This window comes from Poromitra crassiceps, assembly GCF_964638095.1.
Source record: "Poromitra crassiceps genome assembly, chromosome: 3".
Taxonomy (NCBI): Eukaryota; Metazoa; Chordata; class Actinopteri; order Beryciformes; family Melamphaidae; genus Poromitra; species Poromitra crassiceps.
In genome coordinates, this window is record NC_139625.1 from 95,480,810 (window position 1) to 95,508,278 (window position 27,469).

At 44.6% G+C, this 27,469-nt stretch overlaps 1 protein-coding gene across 1 annotated transcript in view; it reads right to left on the minus strand.

Annotated features, from left to right (window-relative positions):
• The window catches only part of fancm (FA complementation group M), a gene marked incomplete at its 5' end in the record, with an annotated part of 126,418 nt that overhangs the window by 40,054 nt on the left and 58,895 nt on the right, over positions 1 to 27,469 (minus strand). The window contains 8 exons of the mRNA XM_083633247.1: positions 1,425 to 1,589; positions 14,021 to 14,169; positions 18,727 to 18,970; positions 19,111 to 19,317; positions 23,308 to 23,486; positions 24,113 to 24,217; positions 24,544 to 24,636; positions 25,812 to 25,944. Of these exons, the coding sequence (XP_083489373.1) occupies positions 1,425 to 1,589; positions 14,021 to 14,169; positions 18,727 to 18,970; positions 19,111 to 19,317; positions 23,308 to 23,486; positions 24,113 to 24,217; positions 24,544 to 24,636; positions 25,812 to 25,944 (1,275 nt within the window). The remainder of the gene's footprint in view (positions 1 to 1,424; positions 1,590 to 14,020; positions 14,170 to 18,726; positions 18,971 to 19,110; positions 19,318 to 23,307; positions 23,487 to 24,112; positions 24,218 to 24,543; positions 24,637 to 25,811; positions 25,945 to 27,469) is intronic.

Genomic DNA, 27,469 nt, shown 5'->3' on the forward strand with positions numbered 1-27,469 from the left:
GGACAGCCTGCTCTGTAAAGGGACCACAGTGCAACCGCACTGCCTGCACTGTATATACCTACGCCCCTGGTTCAGTGCAACCGCACTGTTTGCACTGTCTATACCTACGCCCATGGTTCAGTGCAACCACACTGTTTGCACTGTCTATACCTACACCCCTGGTTCAGTGCAACCGCACTGCCTGCACTGTCTATACCTACGCCCCTGGTTCAGTGCAACCGCACTGCCTGCACTGTCTATACCTACGCCCCTGGTTCAGTGCAACCGCACTGCCTGCACTGTCTATACCTACGCCCCTGGTTCAGTGCAACCACACTGCCTGCACTGTCTATACCTACGCCCCTGGTTCAGTGCAACCACACTGCCTGCACTGTCTATACCTACGCCCCTGGTTCAGTGCAACCACACTGCCTGCACTGTCTATACCTACGCCCCTGGTTAGGGGTTTCTTAGTGCTGTGTGGAAAAAATAGAGACTGGTATATTTGATGTGTTTTGCTAAGTCCCAGTTGAAATGAGAAACAGTCAGATATAAATGAATTATTATTACCAAAACCATAATTATGCCATGGAGCCTGCTCATCATGCTAGTTATCTGCCTACAGCACCAGTCCAAAATAATAGATAACAGACACATTAATAATAATAAGTGAATAATAAAATAATAGATGTAGCAAATCACCGAGACACAAATACTGTAAGTGCCGCACATTCACATAGAACTCAGCCGACTCCTCTGTCAGCCTGTTTTCTGGGCTGTTGTGTCGTCTGTCTCTTCCCCCTCCACCTAAATGTAGCTCCTCTCTCAGCCTGTTTTCTGGGCTGTTGTGTCGTCTGTCTCTTCCCCCTCCACCTAAATGTAGCCTAACTTTCACATGGCCTCAACCACTTTTTACCAAGTTTGTAGCCATTTCGTGTGACCTTTTGTCCAACATTAGGGAACTTTGATTAATTGTTGATTACTTTGATTAAATGTCTACACGGTGACATGATTGACTAAACTTGTCTTCATGCCAAATGGTAGATTGCTAGTAGCTTGACAATAAAATCCCTAAATCCTCCATTAATTTACTGATCAACGAAAGATGTAAGATGCTCATTCATTCTCTCGTTGTCTTCAGTAACGTAGTGGAGTCCATTTTGATTTCCCGAGAGACCCAAGGCCCAGCAGAACTTTATATTGCCGATATGCGTCACTGCTCATTTCTGGTGTGGGTGTACACACTCCCTGGACACTGAGGGGGGTACACACTCCCTGGACACTGACGGGGGTACACACTCCCTGGACACTGACGGGGGGTACACACAGCCTACATGCCACTTGAGCGGTGACTGTCCTGTTCTCACCTGGTCTTCCTCCCTCATGTTCTCACCTGGTCTTCCTCCCTCATGTTCTCACCTGGTCTTCTTCCCTCATGTTCTCACCTGGTCTTCCTCCCTCATGCGGTCGATGAGCTCCATCACTTTGACGAAGTGCTGGCAGCGGAGGGAATGGTCCACAGCATGGGTGGGCAGCGCTCTGTTCTGCCAGTGTCTCCATTCCCACAGAGACAGCTCTCTGGAGGCTGGGCCACTTGTGGAAACTTCCTCCTTTGGGGTCACATAACATCAAATGATGTAAGGTACAAAGAACATCACAGTTCTTGCATTTAACTCACATTTTTCATATATATATATTTTTTTTACGATTATTTTTGGGGCATTTTTTGCCTTTATTTAGACAGGACAGTAGACAGACAGGAAAGGTGGGGAGAGAGAGAGGCGATGACATGCGGCAAAGGACCTCGGATCGGATTCGAACCTGCGTCGGCCGCTCGAAGGACCGAGCTTCCGTCGTACGCGTGCTACCTAGTGAGCTACCAGGATGCACCTAAGTTTTCAGTCTTTGCAGAGATTTGTTTTATCATCTAAGGGCTTAATGTCCACCAGCTCCGGAACATATGTGGTACGGCTCTGGTACGGCTGCGAAAAGACCCACACTCATGTCATCAGTCAGATGTATGCGGGATCCGACGAAAATAGAACAGGTGCGTAATTTTTTCCGTACTGCATGTATCGCCCATCTATGATCCGGCGGTTTTACCGGATCCGCAACACAGCCATTAACGCATCTGGTGTACATTGGGTTTAAGACTATGCTAAACACAACAGTTTTTGTTTAGTGAAGACACAAGTATTTTTTTTAAGTCAAGGTTTTTAGGGAAAACCTCGAAGTGGAATTCATGTGTATGGACGTGTATGCTAGCCTGAAAAGGGGGTCCGAAAACGGTTTGTCCTTGCTTCCAGTCAAAGCTTAAATATACGCAGGAGCAAAGCATCAACGTGGACGATATCAGCTGACCAATCATCAACGTGGACGATAATAGCTGAGCAATTGTCACTTTTGAATCACAAAATGTAGGCATAGGCATTGAGAAAGTGACTCTGCCTGAAGCCCCAAACACACAGGGAGCGTCAGACGCTCGCGTTTTGAAGTCCGCCCATTGTTTTAAACAGTTGAACACTCACCAAGAGCGTTCTGACGTGCGTCAAACTGCCTTGATTCCCGTACTCCCAACCTGTTTCCATTGTGGAGCGTCAAACGAGGTTCCAGCTGCGACCAAAGCGCTCTGAGCCCCCCCCCCCCCCTCCCTCTCTGCTGAGCTACTCCTCCCCCTCCCTCTCTGCCCACTTCCATCTGTCTCGCTGCTCCTCAAACAAATCTCACGGCAGTTTAAATACAGCAAGCATTAATACGCTACAGTGATCCTCACTATTTTCTCCATGAGAGCCACACTAGCCGGTCAAAGTCAAGAGGAAAGCCACTTTTACCGCAAAACCACACAGTAAGCGTTTGATTTAGTTTTTAGTTTATTCAATGATAAAACCAATGATAAAAAATTTAGAACGAATGATACAAATGTTGGAAACAATTATAAAAATCATAAAAACATTCAGACCGACTTTATAAAAAAAATGTATATATATATATACACTATATATATATATATAGTGTATAGTTTGTATATATATATATATATGAAAACATTCTGATGTCCAGTCTGTCTCTCTCTGGGATACAACTCCACACACCTCCAGCTCAGTAAACAGCCTGTGCTTTCCTGGTTTCCACACCCAGCTCAGTAGGCTAAACCAGGGGTTCCCAACCTTTTTTGTGCCAAGGACCGGTAGATAGATGGAAAACAAAGTCGCTGACCGGTTGTCAATTTTAATATATATATATATATATTTTATAAACATAGACTATAATATTATAGGCTGTGTGGTAGTTGAAACATAGTTTCAAGTTGACGTTTATTTATGTTTGTAGTTTGTAAAAAAATTATTTGTTTTGTTTTGTTGGGGGGACCGGGCTCGCGGGCTGCGAGCCGCCAATGAAACAGTCTAGAGCCGCCATCGTCTCGCGAGCCGCGCATCGAGGATCTAGGCGCTACACTATAGCGAGACGAAGTGAGAATAATGTTCTAAACGCATCGGCTAGCAAAATATAGCCTATCCCTGGATGTCATGATGAGATTGGTGAAAGTTTGGACAGAATGATTGCATCATTCTCTCCCGCAGCGCTGCCTTTTTTCTTCCCCCTCTGCACGGCGGCAGACAGGTAGGATGATCCACAGCCTCTGAATGACAGCGGCTCAAAACTACGGTATAACCTTTTTTTCATGGGTCCGCCTGCCTACATATAAATGAGTGGCCTTTCCCCCAAAATACTGATGGTTCTGTCATTCTGTGGTGTATACATTTCAGATCTGATGCTTGCAGTGCGCTATAGGGGCAGAAATTGACGAGCGTCAAGTTTCGCTCCCTGTGCGTTTCAGGCTTGAGAGACCTGCTAACATTGATGCCATTCTGAACAGAAGAGAATTGTTGTGGATTTGCAAACTTTAATGATGAGATCTCATGGCATGTCACGCTCTAAGGAGTTTTGGGGTTTACATTATGTCTTGTTTGGTGGAGCATTCAAAGATAAATGTGGCACACTTTTGAATGATTTATGAAAGCTGCAAGGACGATGTCTTCGGCATCGGCAGAGCACCTGCTGAAGCGGAGCACCTGCTGAAGCGGAGCACCTGCTGAAGCGGAGCACCTGCTGCAGCGGAGCACCTGCTGAAGCAGAGCACCTGCTGCAGCAGAGCACCTGCTGAAGCAGAGCACCTGCTGCAGCAGGTGCTCTGCTTCATAAAGGTGGGACATGGCCCTTCCAGTCTATAGCTACTCATTCATTAAGCACCTCCAAGCCGCCTGGAGCGTGTGGAATCTGCGCCTCCTTGGCCGTGGACAGCTGCGTTCTGTTCTCGCTCCGCGCGTCATATTTCCTTGTGACTTGTGAGGAGTCGACTACGGCTATTGTTGCCCACTGACAGTTAAGCTGCTGTTAAGAAGAGCGAGGTGAAGCTCATGTGATGAAACGTGTCTTGCTGCGGGTTCAAGGAAGTTTGGAGACGGGCAGAGGAGGGGAAAGCAGGAGGGGCGCGCCTGCATGATTGAACGGATCTCTGGGTTATCAGATCAAAGGGTTACTCGTTGTCTTTTACTCTCTCTCTTTTTTGAGAAAAGTTTGCGTGTTTTGAAGTCACGTTTAGTCACGCGAGTTTCTGCGAGAGAAGTCCTCCGAGGTGACAATCTTCAGCGTAATCGTCAAGTGTGTGGGGTTGCGTCTGAACAGTGGCGATTGTGTGTGCGTTCCAAGATTGAAATTTTAATGTACCCCGCTAACCCGCTAACCCTTAACCGTCCACTGGTCCGTGTACATGGACATTGATATTAATTCTTATTTTTGATAGTCTTAATTAATTATTTTTTTATTTTTTATTGATTCTTATCCATTGGTAACTTCATCTCTCATACCTCATATCAACATTTCATGCTTACTGAATTCTAACCCCTCAAATGCCAGTTTACTGTATTTACTGTACAATAAAATTTTCAGTACAAAACACAAAATATGATTTTTTTCCCTTCCCATGAATGCCACCTGGTGGCGGGGTGGTGGGATTATTGTAGCTTTGGATTGGTCACATTTTTCACGGAGGAATTACTTTCTTCCATATTCCATCTTTTGAGAATTGCAAATTTGCATTTTTTTTTTTACTTTCATGGATCTTGATATTAGTACTTGTTTTTTATATTTATAATTAACTATTTCTTATTTTTTATCGATCCATATCCGCTCCTGACTCCATTCCTCCTACCTCATATCCGTAGTTGAACATCCGCCTGAAAAAACATGCTTGAACGACACCATTTAGGCCATGAGTGAGAGAGTACAGAACTGGCCTCCACGGACGCTCTGACCGCCTTCCCCGCCCGAGAGGCTCCTTCGTGGGCATCGGATTTACTGTGCCTCGCTGCTTTTGCGTGTACCTCAAAGCGGGAGTCATATAACGATGTTAGAAAGCCTTGATCACGACAAGATTAGAGATCTAGAGTCAATTTTCGACGCCGATTCCAGCGATGCTATTCACGAGTCTCTACAACGAACGGGCGCGGAGATACGATGTACTATCAAATAAGGTAAATATAACAAAAAAAAGATGAAACTGTCAATTTTCGACTGCCAGCTAGTTTTCACAAAAAACACAAACGAGCTTCATTCATCCATCAATCTCGGTCTAAAGGCTTTCAAATCATTAGTTTGCACCGGAAAATCCGCGTTCCCAGGTCATGTGACCATGTTTCCATGACGGTATATTTCATGTAAATCTCCATGCAATTGGTTGCTGTGCCTACACTGGGCAAATAGGGGGGGGGGGGGGCAAACACAATAGAAACTACAAATTTGATGTCTTCACTCGAGCTGAGAGGTGTAAGATCAGAAAAATAATCATTTTTGGGGAAAGTAGGTGGGAGTCGAAAAGAAAATGTTGTTTTTTTTGCAAAATTAACATTGAAATCAATGGGAAAACTATGCAATGGATTTTGAAGCATTGTAACTCCACCAAATGTTCAATCAACCCCAAGGTTAGATATTAAGGTCAAATTTCAAGGTATTTGGTCCAGGATGCCCGCTGAAAAAAATGAAATACATTAATTTTGTAAGAATTTCCTGGAGGTCTCAAAAAGGCGGTTATAATGAAAGTCAATGACCGTGTAGCCGAACCTTAATAGTAAGTTGAGGAGTTTCTGAGTTTCTGGGTGCCAGGACGATGTTTTTCTAGTTCTGGCAACGTGAATTACCATAATAAACCATAAAAAAAACCTGTGCTGAATTTCAGACCTTTTGCTCCAGGATTTTCCAAATTTAACTTACGCGATTACCGCTTCGATCCGGCTAGCCGGACCAGCGGGGTACAAAGGTTAAAAAATGTGTTATCTCTGTCGTGAGGTGTGTGGACTCTCAAGATTTTTATAATCTTCAAAGAGTTGAAAATCTTTAGGTCTGGGGGAGGCATTCATTATTGGTTAGTAGGCAGTTGCTTTTACATGCATTGATCGACGACATCAGAGAGAGAGAGAGAGGGGGGACAGGGAGAGCTAGAGAGAGAGAGAGAGAGAGATGATAGGGAGAGAAATGTTTTTACGCATGGTTTCATGGCGCCTCCGATGCGCAAAAGTCCTGGTTCATCGTTCATCCAGGAATGTTTTCAAGGTGGCATTAGATTGTCAATTCGGTTTTGGTTCCTTCTGGGAATATTTTGCCTTGGAGGGTTTCTCTGCTGACTGCATATATTTCTTCTGTGCACAATCTACTGTGTGTTTTTCCTGTCTCTACAAAAGGCTCTATCCAAGCAGTAATTCTCAGTAATTTACTTACTGTAGGCTACATATTCACCTGCCAGACAGGTTCCAGAAGAAAAACATGCTTTTAAATGAGCCGTTTGATCAAAACTACTTATAAACCTATGAATACAAATGCTTATAAATGAGCCATTTAATAATACAACTGTTAATTAAATTGACAAATGAAAGACTGATTAATTAATGCTGATGATTTGCAGTGGATACAGTCTCTGCACACCCAAGTGTGTGACAGGTGCGTCGGATGGAAATATAGAGTAGAACAGAAAAATCCCACACACCGTCTCCCTTCTCTGGAGAAATATTTTTCATTTCTGGACGAACAAACGTTTCGGTCGATTAGACCTTCTTCAAGTGTTATGATGGGCGGCACATATCTCCCTCTATATATACATGTGAGGAGTGCCTCCATCAACCAATCATCCAATGAATGCAGAGGACATTACCTGCTGAGCACCTGAGGTAATTGCAAATGGTGCTCAATCAGAGAAAAAAAACATTGAATACACTTGAATATTAAGATAAACAGTGCTCAACAATCTACAACAAACATCCATAATTTATACAAGTAAATAGAAAAATAGAAATATAGAAAAATACAACAAGCAAAAAAGAAACAAGTATTGTCAACATCATAAAGTGATCTAAAAAGGTTCATAAAAAAGGGGAGGGCACTGTGGAAGGGAATATATGGTGAATTGCCGAAATCAAGGCAGGCCTGGGAATTATAGGCTATGGCCTATTATATTTGTAGGGCCAGTGTCGGAATAAACAAATTGGTCTGAGTATGCTACTATTATATATATATACGCATATTAGGGCTGCACGATATGAGGAAAAGCTGCGATGTGTGATAACACTGTTCAATATTGCGATGACGATATGACCTGCGATAAATTTAAAAAATGGTATAAACAAAAATATTAATGGGTAGGGGTGCTTTGATCCAGCTAAGCCACGATCCGATCCGATTCCGATTCCTGGGGTCACGATCCGATTCCAGAATCGATTCTCGATTCCAACGATTCTCGATTCCAGAATCTAGAATCAATTCTCAATTATGTAGTTTTATATTGCAATAACACACAAAGGTAAATCTAAGACAAAAAATGACAAATGTATTAATGCTGAACTTCAAATTCAACTTCTGAAGTATTACAGTGAGGGCCTAAATTCATTTTGCAGTGTATGAGTGTATGAGTGTATGAGGCGTATGAGTGTGTTAATTTAAGCATACGTATCAGTAAGTGGCACGGGATTCTCAAAGACTGTGTTGAGGGTCATACGAACAAAAATGCAGTCTTGAAGCTAAAAAAAAATCCAAAACCAACAAGTTAATTATTTATATTCCAGACTGAAATGTTATAACAGAAGTGGAGTATTGGCCAGAATGACATGAACATTTGGACACTTGTTCAGCCGGTATCTTACATGTTGCGTTCATGTGCACTGTAAACAATTCCATGCAAAAGTTTTTTTTATTTTTTTTATTGCGATAACACGTGACTTTTGCGATGTGTTCATCGCGCATTTTCATATCGCAATGACGATGAAAATATGATTAATCATGCAGCCCTAACGCATATACACATACACACACATATATATATATTTATTTATATATACATACATACATACACATACATACATACGGTACATACATACATACATATTCACAATATCTTCAAGTGGACATTTATAGACATAGCTATAGGCCTAGTGCCAAATTAGGTTACAGCATTATATTTAGCAGCAACTCATCATTGAGTCCCTTCGGGGAAAGCGTCTGAAGTGTAAAAATCCAGAACGCTTCCCTTCTCTTCAGTAGCAGATGGTGGTCTCTGCCTCTAGGTGGCATCAAGACTTTTTCGATGCCACAAAAACGGAGGGAGGCCACGTCATGCTTCCTATTATTAAAATGCAATGCAACTGGGGAATCCTTGTCCTTACGGCGAATCACACTTTTGTGTTCACTTATTCTTTGTTTTAATTTTCTGATAGTTTTTCCAATAAGCGAGGCCACATGGACACCGTATCATGTACACAACGTGGGTGGATGTACAAGTTATGACACTTCTAATAAAATATTTTTTCCCATTGAGGGGGTGACAAAAGTGTGTTGTTTTCGTTGTGTTGTTGCACTGGGCACAAGAACCACATCGTTAGTTACCATTTTCCAGAGGGCTTCAGAGGGATTGAACCTGGCCTTGTGGAGCTTTTTTTGAGAAGTTTGCATGGACCAGATGGTCTCTTAGATTGCGTCCCCGTTTATAGACAAATAGGGGCGGATGCTTGAAAATTTGACTTAGCTCCGGGTCAGACTTTAAAATATGCAGGGACAGTGACTTCACGTTTGATAGTGACTCCAGCGAAGCTCGGTCCACCAGCAGAGGCTCTTCGTCTTTTTTGTCCAACCGCACCAAGCAAGCCAGACGGGGACGAGGTCGCGGACAAGTGCAAGTAAGAGCTGTAGACGAGGAAAGCGAAAGGCCAAGACAGTGAGAACGGCCATGGACACGGAGCTATTCAAGCGCACAGACACGGTAATCAATATTTCTACAAAAGAACTCTCTGATGAACACATATCCCTGCTATCTAAAGGACTATCTTTTGTACCTAATGATGGCATGAATGTTTTTGGCTTGAAAGTGGACCTATTTAAGTGCTTTAGGCAAATGAAACTGAGATATTTCTTCAGAAATCAGACTGACCTCCCTGCCAATGTGCCATATACTCCGTTTAAACCTAAGAGCACTTTCTGTCCATATGTAACAAACTGTAAGTTTTGTATAATAGTGGAGCAGGAGGTCATGCAAATACATGACAAACCTCACCACTTTTCTGAAAACGTGTCTAAAGCTGAAAAAATAGCATTGAAAGAATTAACAACTAACCAAGATATTGTAATTAAACCCGCAGACAAGGGCGGTGCGATCTGCATACAGGACGCAGAGAATTATAAACAAGAGATCAGTTGGGACAGGATCTCTTGTTTATAATTCTCTGCGTCCTGTATGCAGATCGCACCGCCCTTGTCTGCGGGTTTAATTACAATATCTTGGTTAGTTGTTAATTCTTTCAATGCTATTTTTTCAGCTTTAGACACGTTTTCAGAAAAGTGGTGAGGTTTGTCATGTATTTGCATGACCTCCTGCTCCACTATTATACAAAACTTACAGTTTGTTACATATGGACAGAAAGTGCTCTTAGGTTTAAACGGAGTATATGGCACATTGGCAGGGAGGTCAGTCTGATTTCTGAAGAAATATCTCAGTTTCATTTGCCTAAAGCACTTAAATAGGTCCACTTTCAAGCCAAAAACATTCATGCCATCATTAGGTACAAAAGATAGTCCTTTAGATAGCAGGGATATGTGTTCATCAGAGAGTTCTTTTGTAGAAATATTGATTACCGTGTCTGTGCGCTTGAATAGCTCCGTGTCCATGGCCGTTCTCACTGTCTTGGCCTTTCGCTTTCCTCGTCTACAGCTCTTACTTGCACTTGTCCGCGACCTCGTCCCCGTCTGGCTTGCTTGGTGCGGTTGGACAAAAAAGACGAAGAGCCTCTGCTGGTGGACCGAGCTTCGCTGGAGTCACTATCAAACGTGAAGTCACTGTCCCTGCATATTTTAAAGTCTGACCCGGAGCTAAGTCAAATTTTCAAGCATCCGCCCCTATTTGTCTATAAACGGGGACGCAATCTAAGAGACCATCTGGTCCATGCAAACTTCTCAAAAAAAGCTCCACAAGGCCAGGTTCAATCCCTCTGAAGCCCTCTGGAAAATGGTAACTAACGATGTGGTTCTTGTGCCCAGTGCAACAACACAACGAAAACAACACACTTTTGTCACCCCCTCAATGGGAAAAAATATTTTATTAGAAGTGTCATAACTTGTACATCCACCCACGTTGTGTACATGATACGGTGTCCATGTGGCCTCGCTTATTGGAAAAACTATCAGAAAATTAAAACAAAGAATAAGTGAACACAAAAGTGTGATTCGCCGTAAGGACAAGGATTCCCCAGTTGCATTGCATTTTAATAATAGGAAGCATGACGTGGCCTCCCTCCGTTTTTGTGGCATCGAAAAAGTCTTGATGCCACCTAGAGGCAGAGACCACCATCTGCTACTGAAGAGAAGGGAAGCGTTCTGGATTTTTACACTTCAGACGCTTTCCCCGAAGGGACTCAATGATGAGTTGCTGCTAAATATAATGCTGTAACCTATTTTGGCACTAGGCCTATAGCTATGTCTATAAATGTCTACTCTACTGTGTATATATATATATATATATATATATATATATATATATATGTGTGTGTGTGTATGTGTGTATGTGTATATGCGTATATATATATATAATAGTAGCATACTCAGACCAATTTGTTTATTCCGACACTGGCCCTACAAATATAATAGGCCATAGCCTATAATTCCCAGGCCTGCCTTGATTTCGGCAATTCACCATATATTCCCTTCCACAGAGCCCTCCCCTTTTTATGAACCTTTTTAGATCACTTTATGATGTTGACAATACTTGTTTCTTTTTTGCTTGTTGTATTTTTCTATATTTCTATTTTTCTATTTACTTGTATAAATTATGGATGTTTGTTGTAGATTGTTGAGCACTGTTTATCTTAATATTCAAGTGTATTCAATGTTTTTTTCCCCCTGATTGAGCACCATTTGCAATTACCTCAGGTGCTCAGCAGGTAATGTCCTCTGCATTCATTGGATGATTGGTTGATGGAGGCACTCCTCACATGTATATCCACCTTATTTTTGAATGCCCCACTGTAAAAAATAATTGTGCGTACAAGGTCCGCTTTAACGTGACTTATTGTTGCAGCTTGCAATTTCCTAAATGGTATTCTACTTGATTTGAAAAGATGGCCGCCTACACTCAGTCCCTTGTACCCTGGCTGAATTGAACATAACTTGGCCAATAAGTATGTAACATACCAAATAAAACAAACAGTAATGTCTTTATTTGATGTAGAATGCAGAGGACATGTAACTGTTTCGTTAAACTCGCGTTCCAGGAATATTGTATTTACTGCGCTGCTCTAAAATAACGCTAGTGGCACACGGCTCAGAGAGCCTGTTCGTCCTAGAAGCCACTCGCTTTGCACCAGAAGACAATCGATTTGGGGGTGGAACACGCCAGGATTGGCCAACGCCAATGCCCAGAACTGTCGAATCAAATCATCGACAGAGATGCTATGGCCCGCCTCCCAGTTTTCTCAGTGTGCAGAGATAGATAGATAGAACGTTAGAAATATAGCCAGCCACGTTATAAACAACTAACCAACGCTGATGGGTCCGTATGGAAACGGTTTTGCCCGAAATGGTTAAAAGTTATATCAATTTGGTCATTCAGTGGTGTTTTACTGCCATGTAACATAACTAACTAGCGGCTAATATTACCCACAGGCCCATGAATACACTGCGCTCTTAAAGGGATATTTATCGACGAGATTTTAGCCCAGCTGGACCTGATTAGTGATTTGCTCCGTTCGCCCAGACGGGTGTCAAGCTGTCAGCAACAAGGCTGGGAGGATCACACCGGAAGAAGCACCCATCAGGCAGATCAGGCAAAAATGGCCGCCAAAAATAAGGTGGATATAGAGGGAGATATGTGCCGCCCATCATAACACTTGATGAAGGTCTAATCGACCGAAACGTTTGTTCGTCCAGAAATAAAAAATATTTCTCCAGAGAAGGGAGACGGTGTGCGGGATTTTTCTGTTATGCTGATGTTTTGCAAAATTCAATTTAAAATGTGCCTTTTTTAATTAATTATTCTTGCTTATTCATTTTCATATTATTTGTCCTTTGCACAATTCATTTTCGACCTTATACTTTACCATTGGACAACGGTTAGGTTACTTAGGGGCCCTTTACACGAGGACAGTCTCTGGAAGAAACGACACAATAGCGTTTCCTTCGCACCTTTTCCTTCACACCTTCTCCCCGTTTACATGAGCGCTGTTGAATTTTTAAAACGCCGTAATGTATATGCCAGGTCGCTAGGTGGCAGTGTGATGGTCAACGGGGCGTTGATCGTCGCTCCACAGACGCTTCTGCATGACGTCATTTCGTAATCGTCTTTCTGGGTTTTAGACACGGAAGTAGATTACGGCTACCGTAGTAATTTTTAGACTTGCCAAAAAGCTGTTTTCAAGCTAAAAAAAACAACAAACTGTTTTAAAGTTGTAATATTCTTCGGGTGAGAACGTTACATAGATGTGACCAGTTTATCAGAATAAGCCTATTTGGAAATCTTTAACGAGCAGCGAGGATCGGGAGCGCAGGCTGTGCTGACACTGTCTACTGTGTAGGCTGCAGTGAGAAAACACTGTCGATGTGCTTGCCTAACGTTAAATGCCGACCGGGTACAGCCATCGGCTCCTCGCAGCAGCAGTAACGCTCGCTATGAACATGTAACTGAAGTCGGCCGCAGTGTAGCTTCATTCTGAATGTTGCCAAGCGTGTGTCGGGTGTGCAGGCACGTCAGAGTTTCTGGGAAGACTATCGTTTCTAACCGATTACATGGAGCGCTCAGCGGGAAGCGTCACCAACAATTTCACTCTGGAAGGTGGTTCCAAAATGTGTCGTCTCCAAAGCGCAGAAACGCCGTCGCCGTCTTAACGGGAGGCACTAACGATAAAATAATTCCCCGTTTCCATAGGAAACCGTCCTCGTGTAAAGTGCCCCTTAAAGCACAAGAACAAGTGTGCCACACTATACAGATTAATTAAATAGTAACTGCACCATTTAAATAAATAATTTGCTATAGACTACATGATGTCACGTCACGTGTTTCTAATTTCTACACCATACAGGTGTTAAAAAAATATGCGTGTGTTCAGAGACGCATGAAGCTGGCGCTGGACAAGAACAATGATCCGATGAAGTTTGGGGTAGTTTTACTGGCAAGAATTTCAATCCACTTTCAGCCCTGCTGCCAAGGCCAATATAGTCCAGTCTGCTATGATATGCTATGCACATTTCATGAGTGGGAAGCATGCGCTCCAAAATGCAATGGCTTCTTCCTTGGCCCATGCTACAGTAATCATGCTAACTAACAAACAGACAGACAGACAGACAGACAGGCAGACAGACAGATAGACAGACAGACAGACAGACAGACAGACAGGCAGGCAGACAGACAGACAGACAGACAGACAGACAGACAGACAGACAGGCAGGCAGACAGACAGACAGACAGACAGAGACAGACAGACAGACATCAGAGAGGAAAACAGGAAGCAGAGGGTACCTGAGGTGGTCGGTCACTGGGCAGGGACAGGAAGTGCGATGGTCTCAGGGTCGGCTGAGCCTGACCCTCCTCCAGCCTCATGGTGGACGCCCACAGAGAAAACTCTGCTGGGGTCAGGAAGCCATCTGACTTTACACTGCCCTGTGGGACTACCATAACACACACACACACACACACACACACACACACACACACACACACACACACACACACACACAATTTATTTATGTCCACATGAACACTAATAATGCAATCAGATATTAGGGAGTCAGTCAGTTACAGAAGTGCTTAATCGGCAACCACAATAATGCATACACACAGGATAACAGCACACAGGATGATGACAATGGCAGGTGGACAGATACAGTTATACTGTAAGATAAGATAACGCTCAGTATCCACTAGGGGTGGGAATCACCAGATGCCCACGATACGATACTGAAACGATACTTGAGTCACGATACGATAGTATTGCGATACTGCGATATTTTTGATATTGCGATATATCGATATTGCGATATATTGAATATTGCGATATTTCGATATATTGCGATTTCTTACTTTTTCAACTGCAAATGATGTCCCCAAAGGAAAACTTTGTCAACATCTGGTTTATATAAGAACAATTTTTCAGTCTGTACATCTGACTTCAACCATTTTATTGCAGCAACATTGTCAAGTAGACAGACCAACAACTTTCATAAAGTCATGTCATAATTGCATGCACCTGACAAACTGAACTGTTTGTTACAGTCTACTTACAGTCCACTGGATGTGTGTGTGGACTACTGTACTTATGTAGTTTTTGCAACTTCACTTCACTTACACAAAACATTTTGTGCAGCCCATACAGTAACTGGGGAATTTGTAAATGACTGTTATGACAAAACTGTTACTGTTAAAACAAAATGAAAATATGCTACCGTTTGTTTACTGCTGGCCTTGGAACTAAAGTTTATAGTAGCCCGGTGGCCTGGCATGGCCTGCAATTTTTTTTTTTTTTTTTTTTTTTTTGCAATATCGATACTTGGCGTCCAAATATCGATACAATATCGTCAGGCAAAATATCGCGATACTGTGGTGTATCGATTTTTCCCCCCACCCCTAGTATCCACTAAGCAGCGCCTCCTCCATATTGAGCGGCTAGTCCACCAATAATAGCAGATAGATACCTGGCTAACTGCTTGGCCCTTCTCCTAGGTAGACCCGCCATCTGGAGACCTCTCACAACCAGCTTACTGTATGAACATGACCTAGGCTACCAAATATGAAAAGTAAAAGTCTACACCTGTAGCCCAGCTGTGAAATGGTCTGCTCCAGCTGTTGGTATCTCAGCAGCATCTTGGTTAGAAAGGCTTCCTCTAGGCCAGACCAGGGCCTGGAATTGTTTACAGTGCACCTGAACGCAACATGCAAGATAGCCGCTGAATAAGTGTCCAAATGTTCATGTCATTCTGGCCAATACTCCACTTCTGTTATAACATTTCAGTCTAGAATATGGAATAGGCTATCTTTCAATAATCTTTATGACTAAAATGCTAAAAATAATCTGCTCTAATGTGTAAGAAATTACTGTTCTACATTGAAGTAGAAATAAAATAATTAACTTGTTGGTTGTGGATTTATTTAGCTTCAAAGTGCATTTTTGCCCCCTCTCTCATATTTATTTTCATTCATCTGTTTTTGTTGTTTTTGTTGTTTTTTCTCTCTTTCTTTTCTTTTTCTTTTATGTGTCTTTGTGTACTGATATACTGCGATGTATTACATGATGTATGTGGTGTAATAGGCTAGGGGTTCTCGTGGGATGGGTTTTTGTTTAAAAGTGTCAAGTGTATTTAAATCTGTATTTTGTATGATATACAGAATAGGGATGTTCATCAATTATCGAAAATCGATAATCGATCGTTAAGGATTGGAATCGATCCTGTGGCATTTGGATCGATTTTTTAATTATTAAAAAAAAAAAAAAAAAAATTGGACTAGGTTTGGGTGGAATTCGTTCCTCCTCGCCCCACTCCATTGCACAGCCGACTAACGTGAGGTGGAGCTTCATATAGTCTCTAGTTTTCTGGCTGGGCACAGGCCTTTGTGCCAACAAAACTGTTTTAAACATGGGAAATTCACACCGGCATGCGCCGGGGACAGCAGTGTTTGAGAGGAGACACATTGAAATAAAGAGTTCATTGAGGAGAACACGTTGTCTTTCGTATTTTCTGCCATAGGCATTAATTTTGTAAAAAAAAAAAAAAAAAAAAAAATTGAAAATATTGAAAATATTGAAAATTTTCTAAGTATTAATAAAATCGATGATCGATAATTGATCGTTAATTTTCACCGATTATCGATTTTGGAAAATTTTCTAAATGAACATCCCTAATACAGAAAACGAATAAAAAAACTTTGAACAAAAAAAAAAGAGTGCATTTTTGTTCATGTGACCCTCAACACAGGCTTTGAGAATCCCGAGCCACTTACTGATACTTATGCTTAAATTAACCCACTCGTATTCTGGTTTATTTCAAGAAAAACATTTTGGCTAGTGGAAATTCTAATTGGCTGGTAACTTTAAAATCTAGCAGCCATATTGGCAGGTAGTCAAAAAAGTTAATTTCAAGCCATGCAGGGAGAGCAGGTGGTGACATAGGGATCAAATATTGGTGTTTAAGACTGAATAATGACATCACAACTGTTAATTTAAAATGAGTTATTCCTCTAAACCTGGCTTCAAATGCCCCAAATTCTTTGCGCCGGCGCCGGTCGGCCCTCAGCAAAATCTGGCCCTCTGGTAGCGAGGACATTTGTGGCCTCATCTATCATCAAAATTGCCCATTGCTGGGTTACGGCATGACAATATTTGTTCGGCCCCTGAACAAATATTCATTGACAACAACATAATCAATCAGGAGTGTTAGCTGAGATATTAGAGAACACACACACACACACACGCATGCACACACACACACGATCCCTCCTTCACAGAATAAACAAAAGCCCCGCTGCCTGAACACACACACACGCACACACGCGCACACACACACACACACACACACACACACACAGACACGCACACACAGACACACACAACACACGTGTTCACATGATCCCTCCTTCACAGAATAAACAAAAGCCCCCCTGCCTGAACACACACACACACACACACACACACACACACACACACGTGTTCACATGATCCTTCCTTCACAGAACAAACAAAAGCCCCCCTGCCTGAACACACACACACAGACACACACACACGTCTTCACATGATCCCTCCTTCACAGAATAAACAAAAGCCCCCCTGCCTGAACACACACACACAGACACACACACACACACACACGTGTTCACATGATCCTTCCTTCACAGAACAAACAAAAGCCCCCCTGCCTGAACACACACACACACACACACACACACACACACTAGTGCTGCACGATTAATCGAATCGCAATCGCAATGTCAGCACGTGCGATTACATAACCGCAAAAGTGTGCGATTATTTTATTTTTTTCACGTCTTTTTGAGTGTGTGTGTGTGTGTGTGAGAGAGCCTCCTCTAAACTAACGTTACACGCGACGCAGCAAACACACGTTTCTCTGCCATCACACTGGGCATCAATACTAGCGGGAGACTTCTCCCATGGACTCCCTCAAATAAGTAATGTTATGTGCAGCAAGGTTACTTATCTACCGAGAGGGCGAGAGAGAACATCCATGATTGCTAACAGCAAGCTATGCTAATAATAACTAGCTAGCCGTTCGTTCAGAAACGCATGTAAACAGCCGTGTGATCAGTGAGAAGTCAGTAAAATAAGGAGAGAGCTGCAGGTGCTTATGCAGAACTAGTGCGCGATTAAGTACACAGTGGGGATGACCCGCTGTGATGAAGAATATAACGAGATTAACAAGGTTGATAGCAAAACACTGCCGCAGCTGCCAGCACTGGCAGCATCACCTCCAGGCTCCTAGCTAGCCTGACGTCACATGACGCCTTCATGGTCCCTCGTTAAAAGTCTGCAGATGCACGTAACCTCACCTCTCTCTCAAGAAGCGTCACGTGAGTGTGGCGTTTAAGGCCATCTGTCGCTACAAAATAAATAAACGGGGTGTATCATTCATTAGTATTGCTGGACAGACATGTAACTAACTTTGCAACTTTGCTGAGCCATCTTCTATGTGCTGTAACACAGTGCAGTTTCTATTTGACTGGTGTTTCTTTTTTTACATGTTTGGGACAGGCAAATGTCTCAAAATGTTTTATTCTTTGTAAAGATAATTTAATTTCAAATTGTTTTATTTTTTTAGTTTTAATATATTTTAAATTGTAACATATTTCATGTATTTTAGTCTGTGATATGTGAAACCGTGGTATTTTTGTCCAAGGTTATCATACCGTCAAAAACTCATGCCGGCACATCCCTAGATACCTCTTGTTTATTATATCGCAATCACAATCGCAATCGCAATATTGTCCACCCTAATCGCTAATCGCACCTTTTCCCCAAATCGTGCAGCACTAACACACACACACACACACACACACACACACACACACACACACACACACACACACACACACACACACACGTGTTCACATGATCCTTCCTTCACAGAACAAACAAAAGCCCCCCTGCCTGAACACACACACACACACGTGTTCACATGATCCCTCCTTCACAGAATAAGCCCCCCTGCCTGAACACTCACACAGGTTTTGCGGGTGGATGAGCGAGCCTCGCCCCTCAGCGTGGGACCGCCTGCCCCGGACGGACCGCCTGCCGCTCTCCCCGTGGTCAAACTGCAAACTGCAGGTGATGTGCATCTTATGCAGGCTGGGGTTCAGCCCCTCAGGCAGCATGCGGGGACTGCTGGGGTACATGTGGAAGCTGTTCGTGTTGCCCACGATGGACTTGTACACACTGCGCTTGTTGCACTGGCTCTGGTTGTAGGTCTGAGAAAGAAAGAAAAAAACAGAAGATAAAAGCATGGCCTATGAGGTTGTATTTCAGTGGTTCAGGTGTTTATTTGGGGATTCATTTGGGGATACATCTCTAGTTGCGTTTGTAGCTGTGCGTCCCCCGACACACTCACCCTCTCCTCGCGGCCCTCGGCCAGGATGACGACGATGCGTCCCTGCCTCTTGCGTCCGGTGCGGCCCATTCGCTGCACCAGCCGGATGGGACTCTTCTGTGCGTCAAAGCAAACGATGAGGTCCACCTCCCCGATGTCCAGCCCCTCCTCTCCCACGCAGGTCGACACCAGCGTGTTGAAGCCTCCCTGACGGAACCGATTCACCACCTGGAGGAAAAAATAACCTTTTTTTTTTTTTTTTATATATATATTTTCCCCCCGATTTGTTATCCCATTTTTATCCCCCATTAGTGCTAATTTTAATTTATTTATCCTGGTTGCTGCTCCACCCTCTGCCGATCTGGGGAGAGCCGAAACTGGCTCCATGCTTCCTCCGAGACATGGGCAGTTAGCCAGCCGCTTCTTTTCACCTGACAGGGGAAGCTTCACCGGTAGGACATAGCACGTGGGAGGTTCACGCTATTCCAACGAGTTCCCCTCCCTCTGAACAGGCGCCCTTAACGACCAGAGGAGGCACCACATGAGCAAACAGGATATTGCATGTTTTGGTGTGGGGTTCCTATATGAAGGAAACCCCCGGGGGGCATGGGGAGAACGTGCAAACTCCACACAGAAAGGCCCTTTTGATGACCCCCACCCGGGCGGTGGGCACTCGAGGACATGCGGACGGGCACGCATTCCTTCAGCGCTCACAGCGTCCCAGGTGGGAATGGAACCCAGGACCTTCTAGCTGTGAGGCGACAGCGCTTACCACTGCACCACCATGCAGCTGTGCAGGCTGTCTAGCTACACTATGTAAACATATGGCTGAGCAGCTGTGCAGACTGTCGAGCTACAGTATGTAAACATATGGCTGAGCAGCTAGCTACAGTATGTAGCTGGGATCTCTGATCCAGCTACGGTTTAGCTTAGCTTCCGAAGCTAGCTGGGCTGAGTCACTGACGCAGCTTCCAGGCGGAGGATTGTTTAGGTCCAGATTAATGCGATCAGATGTTCGATCACAAAAACGTTAAGCCTGGTGTGAAGCTTTGATAATACACTAAAAGATAGCTAAAAGGTGCACGCACGATTATAGCTTAAAACTGGATAAAATGTTAAAATGCAACGGAGCTTCTGGCGGGCAAACACAACATCGACGCATGTGCGTCTATCTGCCCCCCTCCCCTCTGGTGTCTTTCCCGCTGCCCTTAAATCAGCTAGGGTAAAACCACTCCTCAAGAAACCATCCCTCGATCCCACCGTCATTAATAACTACCGTCCCGTCTCCCTCCTGTCTTTCATTAATAACTACCGTCCCGTCTCCCTCCTGTCTTTCATTAATAACTACCGTCCCGTCTCCCTCCTGTCTTTCATCTAAAAAACTCTCGAAAGAGCAGTTATCTGGTCAACTCTCTTCCCACCTCACCCGAAATAATCTCTCTGACCCCCTTCAATCTGGCTTCAAACCTGCACACTCCACTGAAACCGCCCTCCTCTCTGTCACCGAAGCCCTCCACTCTGCCAAATCTTCATCACTTTCTTCAGTACTCATACTTCTCGATCTCTCCGCAGCCTTCGATACTGTCAACCATCAAATCCTCCTATCCACCCTCTCTGACCTGGGAATCACTGGCACCGCACTATCCTGGTTTTCCTCCTACCTGTCTGACCGCACACTCCAAGTCCTCTGGCGAGAAACTCTTTCACAGCCCTGCACTCTCACCACCGGTGTCCCCCAAGGTTCAGTCTTAGGTCCATTTCTCTTCCTTCTTTACATGCACTCCCTTGGCCATATAATTTCATCCCACGGTTTCACCTATCACTCCTACGCCGATGACACCCAGCTTTACATTTCATTCCCCCCCTCTGACACACATATCAAATCACGCATCTCCTCCTGCCTCAGAGACATCTGTGAGTGGATGTCTGCTCACCATCTTAAACTCAACCTCTCTAAAACTGAACTCCTCCTCATCCCCAGTAAAGACTGCCCTCTGACCGATCTTTCCATCTCCATCAACAACACCACTGTAGTCCCCTCCCCATCTGCCAAGAACCTTGGCGTAATCATCGACAACCATCTTTCCTTCTCCGATTTTGTTGCAGCAACGGCACGTTCCTGTAGGTTCTCCCTCTATAATATTCGCAAAATTCGCCCATTTTTAACCATAGCCACAACACAACTTCTCATCCAAGCACTTGTCATATCTCGCCTTGATTACTGCAATGTCCTCCTCGCCGGCCTCCCTGCCTCTGCTACTCATCCCCTTCAGCTCATCCAGAACGCTGCAGCCCGCCTGATCTTTAATCAACCAAAATTCTCCCATGTCACTCCCCTTTTCTGTGACCTTCATTGGCTACCCATCTCAGCACGCATCAAATTCAAGACTTTAGTACTGACCTTCAAGGCAGTTCACTCTACAGCTCCTCCATATCTACAATCCATGATCAAATTCCAAACCCCCCACCGTTCCCTCCGCCCCTCCACCAGTGCAGGCCGTCTCGCCCCTCCGCCGCTTCATGGACCATATCGCTGCACCTCACGACTGTTCACACACCTCGCACCAAAATGGTGGAACGAACTCCCCCCCGCAATCAGAACCACAGAAACACTACCCTCTTTCCGCCAAAAACTAAAAACACATCTTTTTATATCCCATCTGATTCTCCCCTAACTGACTTTCCTCATGCACCACCTTTTCATTGTTTTTAAACAATGGACTATTAGACTTGACAATTTGTTTCACCTGATTATAGCATGAATGTGCCAGTGGGATGCCCCGTGCAGCCCTACTTTACATGCACTGAAGAGACAACAAACCATACACAGGGGGACAGTGGTGGCCCAATGGTTACAGAAGCGAGCTTGTGACCGGAAGGTCGTCGGTTCAATCCCCGGGACCGGCAGGATAAATCTGGGTGGGGAAAGTGAAAAGGCAGCGCTTGCCCCTCCCTCATTACCACCCCTGAGTTGCCCTTTAGCAAGGCCCTTAACCCCAACCGCTCCAGTGGAGCTGCTCAGTGTGGCCAGCAGATCAGACTGTGGTTGTACTGGTCAGCTTCCAGGTATGAATGCGTGTGTGAATGTGAACAGGGCGCTCCTGAAAAAGAGGCATTGCTCTCAGTGAGACTCCCCCTGTAGAAATAAAGGATAAATAAAAAATAATACACACTACTACGGAGAACATGTAGCCTTTTTGCCTTTACTGTAAAGCCATCTTTAGAGTCTCTACCTCTTTACTGTAAAGCTGTCTTTAGAGTCTCTACCTCTTTACTATAAAGCTGTCTTTAGTCTCTACCTCTTTACTGTAAAGCTGTCTTTAGAGTCTCTACCTCTTCACTATAAAACCATCTTTAGAGTCTCTACCTCTTTACTGTAAAGCTGTCTTTAGAGTCTCTACCTCTTTACTGTAAAGCTGTCTTTAGAGTCTCTGCCTCTTTACTGTAAAGCCATCTTTAGAGTCTCTACCTCTTTACTGTAAAGCTGTCTTTAGAGTCTCTACCTCTTTACTGTAAAGCTGTCTTTAGAGTATCTACCTCTTTACTGTAAAGCTGTATTTAGAGTCTCTACCTCTTTACTGTAAAGCTGTCTTTAGAGTCTCTACCTCTTTACTATAAAGCTGTCTTTAGAGTCTCTACCTCTTTACTGTAAAGCGGTCTTTAGTCTATACCTCTTTACTGTAAAGCTGTCTTTAGAGTCTCTACCTCTTTACTGTAAAGCTGTCTTTAGAGTATCTACCTCTTTACTGTAAAGCTGTCTTTAGAGTCTCTACCTCTTTACTATAAAGCTGTCTTTAGAGTCTCTACCTCTTTACTGTAAAGCGGTCTTTAGAGTCTCTACCTCTTTACTGTAAAGCTGTCTTTAGAGTCTCTACCTCTTTACTGTAAAGCTGTCTTTAGAGTCTCTACCTCTTTACTATAAAGCTGTATTTAGAGTCTCTACCTCTTTACTGTAAAGCGGTCTTTAGTCTATACCTCTTTACTGTAAAGCTGTCTTTAGAGTCTCTACCTCTTTACTGTAAAGCTGTCTTTAGAGTCTCTACCTCTTTACTGTAAAGCTGTCTTTAGAGTCTCTATCTCTTTACTATAAAGCTGTCTTTAGTCTTTAGTCTCTATCTCTTTACTATAAAGCTGTCTTTAGAGTCTCTACCTCTTTACTATAAAGCTGTCTTTAGAGTCTCTACCTCTTTACTATACAGCTGTCTTTAGAGTCTCTACCTCCAGCTGTTCCTTCTGGGTGAACCCTTTAACCCCCTTCCCCGATGAGGCTTGGCCCATGAAGGTCATGACCCTGATCAGCGGTGCATGGCGGGTCAACATGGCCGCAATCTCCTGTACGCTCTCACGGAACGATGAGAAGATCATCACGCGTGTGCTGATGGGTGCAGGCCCCGGCCCTGGACACAGACGGGACAGAAGACAGAGAGAGAGAGATTGATTGGTTGAAATAATAATGAGAAAATTGCTTGACACAAACTAGCCCTGATCAAAATTAATCAAAGTATTAGCTACTGATGTAGGTTGAATTATGCCTGCAGCAAATGGTGTGGTTTGGAACCTTCCATCTTGTCTTTGAGATAGTTACTAAATAATTGTAAAGCATTGCAAGCATTACTGCGAAGAGTACTGTTCAGCTGGTAGATTTCTAGCACAAACTGCAGGGAGCTGTTCCAGGGTGATGCTCGTGCGTGGGAGGACCATGTTATCCCCCCTCCCCCCACAAGCAGCGACCAGGACACATACCCTTAATCTGGCTTCTCACCCGCAGACACGGCCAATTGTGCCTGTATGGACGCCCGACCAGGCTGGAGGAAACACGGGGGGCGCGAACCTGCGACCCTCGTGTTGGTAGGCAGGGAATCTACCGCTGCACTACCCGGGCGTCCCCTAATCACTCTTACTTTGTGAAAGCACTCTTATTCTGACAGAAAAACATCACTTCAACTCTTTCATAGTTCCAGCGGGTCACTCATACAATGGCGGTATGATTCACAACAAAGAAGTGCTATAATAAGCAACTCACCACTGTGGAGTTCTGAGCTCTCTGCCCACGATCTGAAGTGCTGCAGCACCACCTCCTCCAGCTTCTGCAGCTTGGGATGACTGTAAATGAAAGGCTCATCTGGACCTGGAGGCATTCATGGTACAAGATGTTGATGTGAATCCTGTAGGTTCACAGGTCAGTTTGAAAGCAGTAGCACCTTAAATAGAGGGCATTTGTTCCTGATGAGGTGGAGAAGGGAGGAACACAGATAGCTCTGCAAACCAGATTATGAACCATTCCATCAAAATGCCTCCCACAGCTGTATAAAATGCACCAGACCATAGATAGAGGGTAGATAAACTAGATATCAGACTGATATGCTAGGAATGATCTCCCGTACCAGCAGCTGTATAAAATGCATCTGACCATAGATAGAGGGATATCAAACTGGCTAGGAATGATGAGCTCACCAGCAGATGGCTTCACAAACACTGCTTCCATCTCCTGGTACATGCTCATGAAGGTGGGAGTCCTCTGCAGCTCGTTCCTTGCCCTGGACATCTCTGATCACACACAGAAACACAAATAAACTCATATGAAACAGCTGTTTCTTTTTTTTTTCTTGATTTCCCCCCTTTTCTCCCCAATTGTACTTGGCCAATTTCCCCCTGCTGCCCCGGTCGCTGCTCCACCCCCTCTGCTGATCTGGGGTGAGCTGTAGACTAGCACCATGCTTCCTCCGACACATGTGCAGGTGCCAATCGTTTCTTTTCACCTGACAGTGGTGAGCTTCACCAGCAGGACGTAGCACGTGGGAGGATGATGCTATTCCCACCGGTTCCCTTCCGCCCCGCCCCCCCCCCCCCCCCGACCGATCAGAGGAGGCAGTAGCGCAGCGACGAGGACACATACCCTTAATCCAGCTTCCCACCCACAGACACAGCCAATCGTGCCTGACCAAGCCTGAGGTAGCACAGGGGCGCGAACCTGTGACCCTCGTGTTGGTAGGCAGGGAATCTACCGCGACACTAGCCGGATGCCCCTCAAACAGCTGTTTGTAAATGTATTCAGTACATCATTGAGATCAGGTGAGACATGTACAGATCCTGCACACGTATAAGGAGAAGACGTTCCCACCTACAGCCCAGCCAGTCGTGTGTAGAAAAATGAAGTATTTTCAGCTGGGGGTTTTTATAATTTAATTTATTTATCCTGGTAGCTGCTCCACCCTCTGCCGATCTGGGGAGAGCCGAGGCTGGCTCCATGCTTCCTCCGAGACATGGGCAGTTAGCCAGCCACTTCTTTTCACCTGACAGAGGAAGCTTCACCGGTAGGACATAGCACGTGGGAGGTTCACGCTATTCCAACCAGTTCCCCTCCCTCTGAACAGGCGCCCTTAACGACCAGAGGAGGAACCACATTAGCAACCAGGATATTGCATGTTTTTGAAGGGGGTTCCTATATGAGGGAAACCCCCGGGAGGCACGGGGAGAACATGCAAACTCCACACAGAAAGGCCCTTTTGACGACCTCACCCGGGCGGTGGGCACTCGAGGACATGCGGACGGGCATGCATTCCTTCAGCGCTCACAGCGTCCCAGGTGGGAATCGAACCCAGCACCTTCTAGCTGTGAGGCGACAGCGCTTACCACTGCACCACCGTACCCCCCACTCTCAGCTGGGTTTAAGTGTGAGTGTGATTTATGCACAAAAAGCCAGGAGGCGAGAGGGAGCTCACCTCTGGATCCGTCCATGATGCCTTGGATGTAGAAGAAGAGTGATCGAAGCCCCATCTGCACCAGCAGTTCGTAGCCATGGTAAAGACTGATACAAATGGCAAAGTCTCCCTCCAGCATGCCCTGCTGTGGACCCTGTGGACAGCAGGAGGGAGGCAGACAGGAGTCACTACAGTGTAAACACGATTTAAACACGATTTCAGAAGGAAGCCCGTCTTTATTGTCACACGAACACTACAACACATGCATGCGGCCACAACACACACTCATGCGTGGCGGTGGCCGGTGAAATATGTCCTCTGCATTTGACCCATCCAGGCTTGTCCTTTCCTCCAGGGGGGCAGGCCAGGAGCAGTGGTCGCTTTTTCTTTCCAGCGCCCGGGGACCATCATTGGACCATCATTGGACCAACTTCAGATGTTGTCGTCACTGGTCGGATGACAATCTTCTGCATGTTTTTAGTGGGGGGTTATGTACGGAGGAGCCCCCTGGGGGTTACGGGGAGAACATGCAAACTCCTACAGAAAGGCCCTTTCGACGAGATAGCCCACCTGGGCAGTAGGCACTGAAGATATGGGAGGGTTCACAACTCCAGCGCCCACAGCGTCCCAGGCGAGAATCGAACTCAGGACCTTCTAGCTGTGAGGCGACAGCGCTACCGACTGCGCCACCGTACCCCCTGTCTCACAAAACCTGCAAATATGGCAAGAGGGACTAGACTCTAGTCACTAGAGCCAGGCAAATATGGCTGGGATGAAATCTCATGTGTTGACTGTACCAACTCTACTCAAGTGACAGACCCACACTAATTCCTTGTACAGAAACAACTTAATGACTATTAATGAATCTCAAATTGAAATGGATGACATGTATATATATGTGCATGTGGAAACAGGCAGTTACAACAGTCACATGTTGATCAATATTGGCGGCATTGGGAATAATCATCATCTATGAAAGGGAGCTCGGGCTCCGTCTGTTTCTCTGTCTGTCCCACTGATGACGTCATCAGTGATGTCATCAGTGATGACGTCATCAGTGATGTCATAAATTCACTCACACACACACAAGGCTATAGATCAGTGATGATGTCACTGGTGCTAGTCATTGATGACATCAATGATGTCATCAAATCTCATCAATGATGTCATTAGTGATGACAGTGATGACCCTGCTAGTTGTATAAAAAAGACTAAGTAAATAAACTATACAAGTTATGAGCTTTATGTTTAATTGATAATTGTTCAAATTATACATTTGACCGTGCTTTTACCCACTTTGCCTAAAAAGAGGAGCCTACTTAGTACAGTATATGAGCTTCTCTTACAGTTTCTCCCGAGAGGTCAAAGCAAGAATAACCAAGAAATCTTTCCCTGAAGCACATTTAGCTTGACTAGAAACAGAGCGCCTGCAAGTGTCCCTCGCCACGCCTGCTGAACTGGCAGTGCTCATTTCTACCGTGCCTCAATGGTTTGCCCTCAAGGTCGCAGACGCAGCGTGGCTGCTGTGTGACGTCGCCCGCAGCTTGGCCACAGCGCGACCTCGCCCGCAGCTTGGCCGCTCAACTGGCATGCGCTTCATGCATGCCAGTTGAGCAATTGTGGGTCGCGCCAAATTTTACAATTATATGAGTAAGATGGTGTTTAAATTGTAGCTTCAG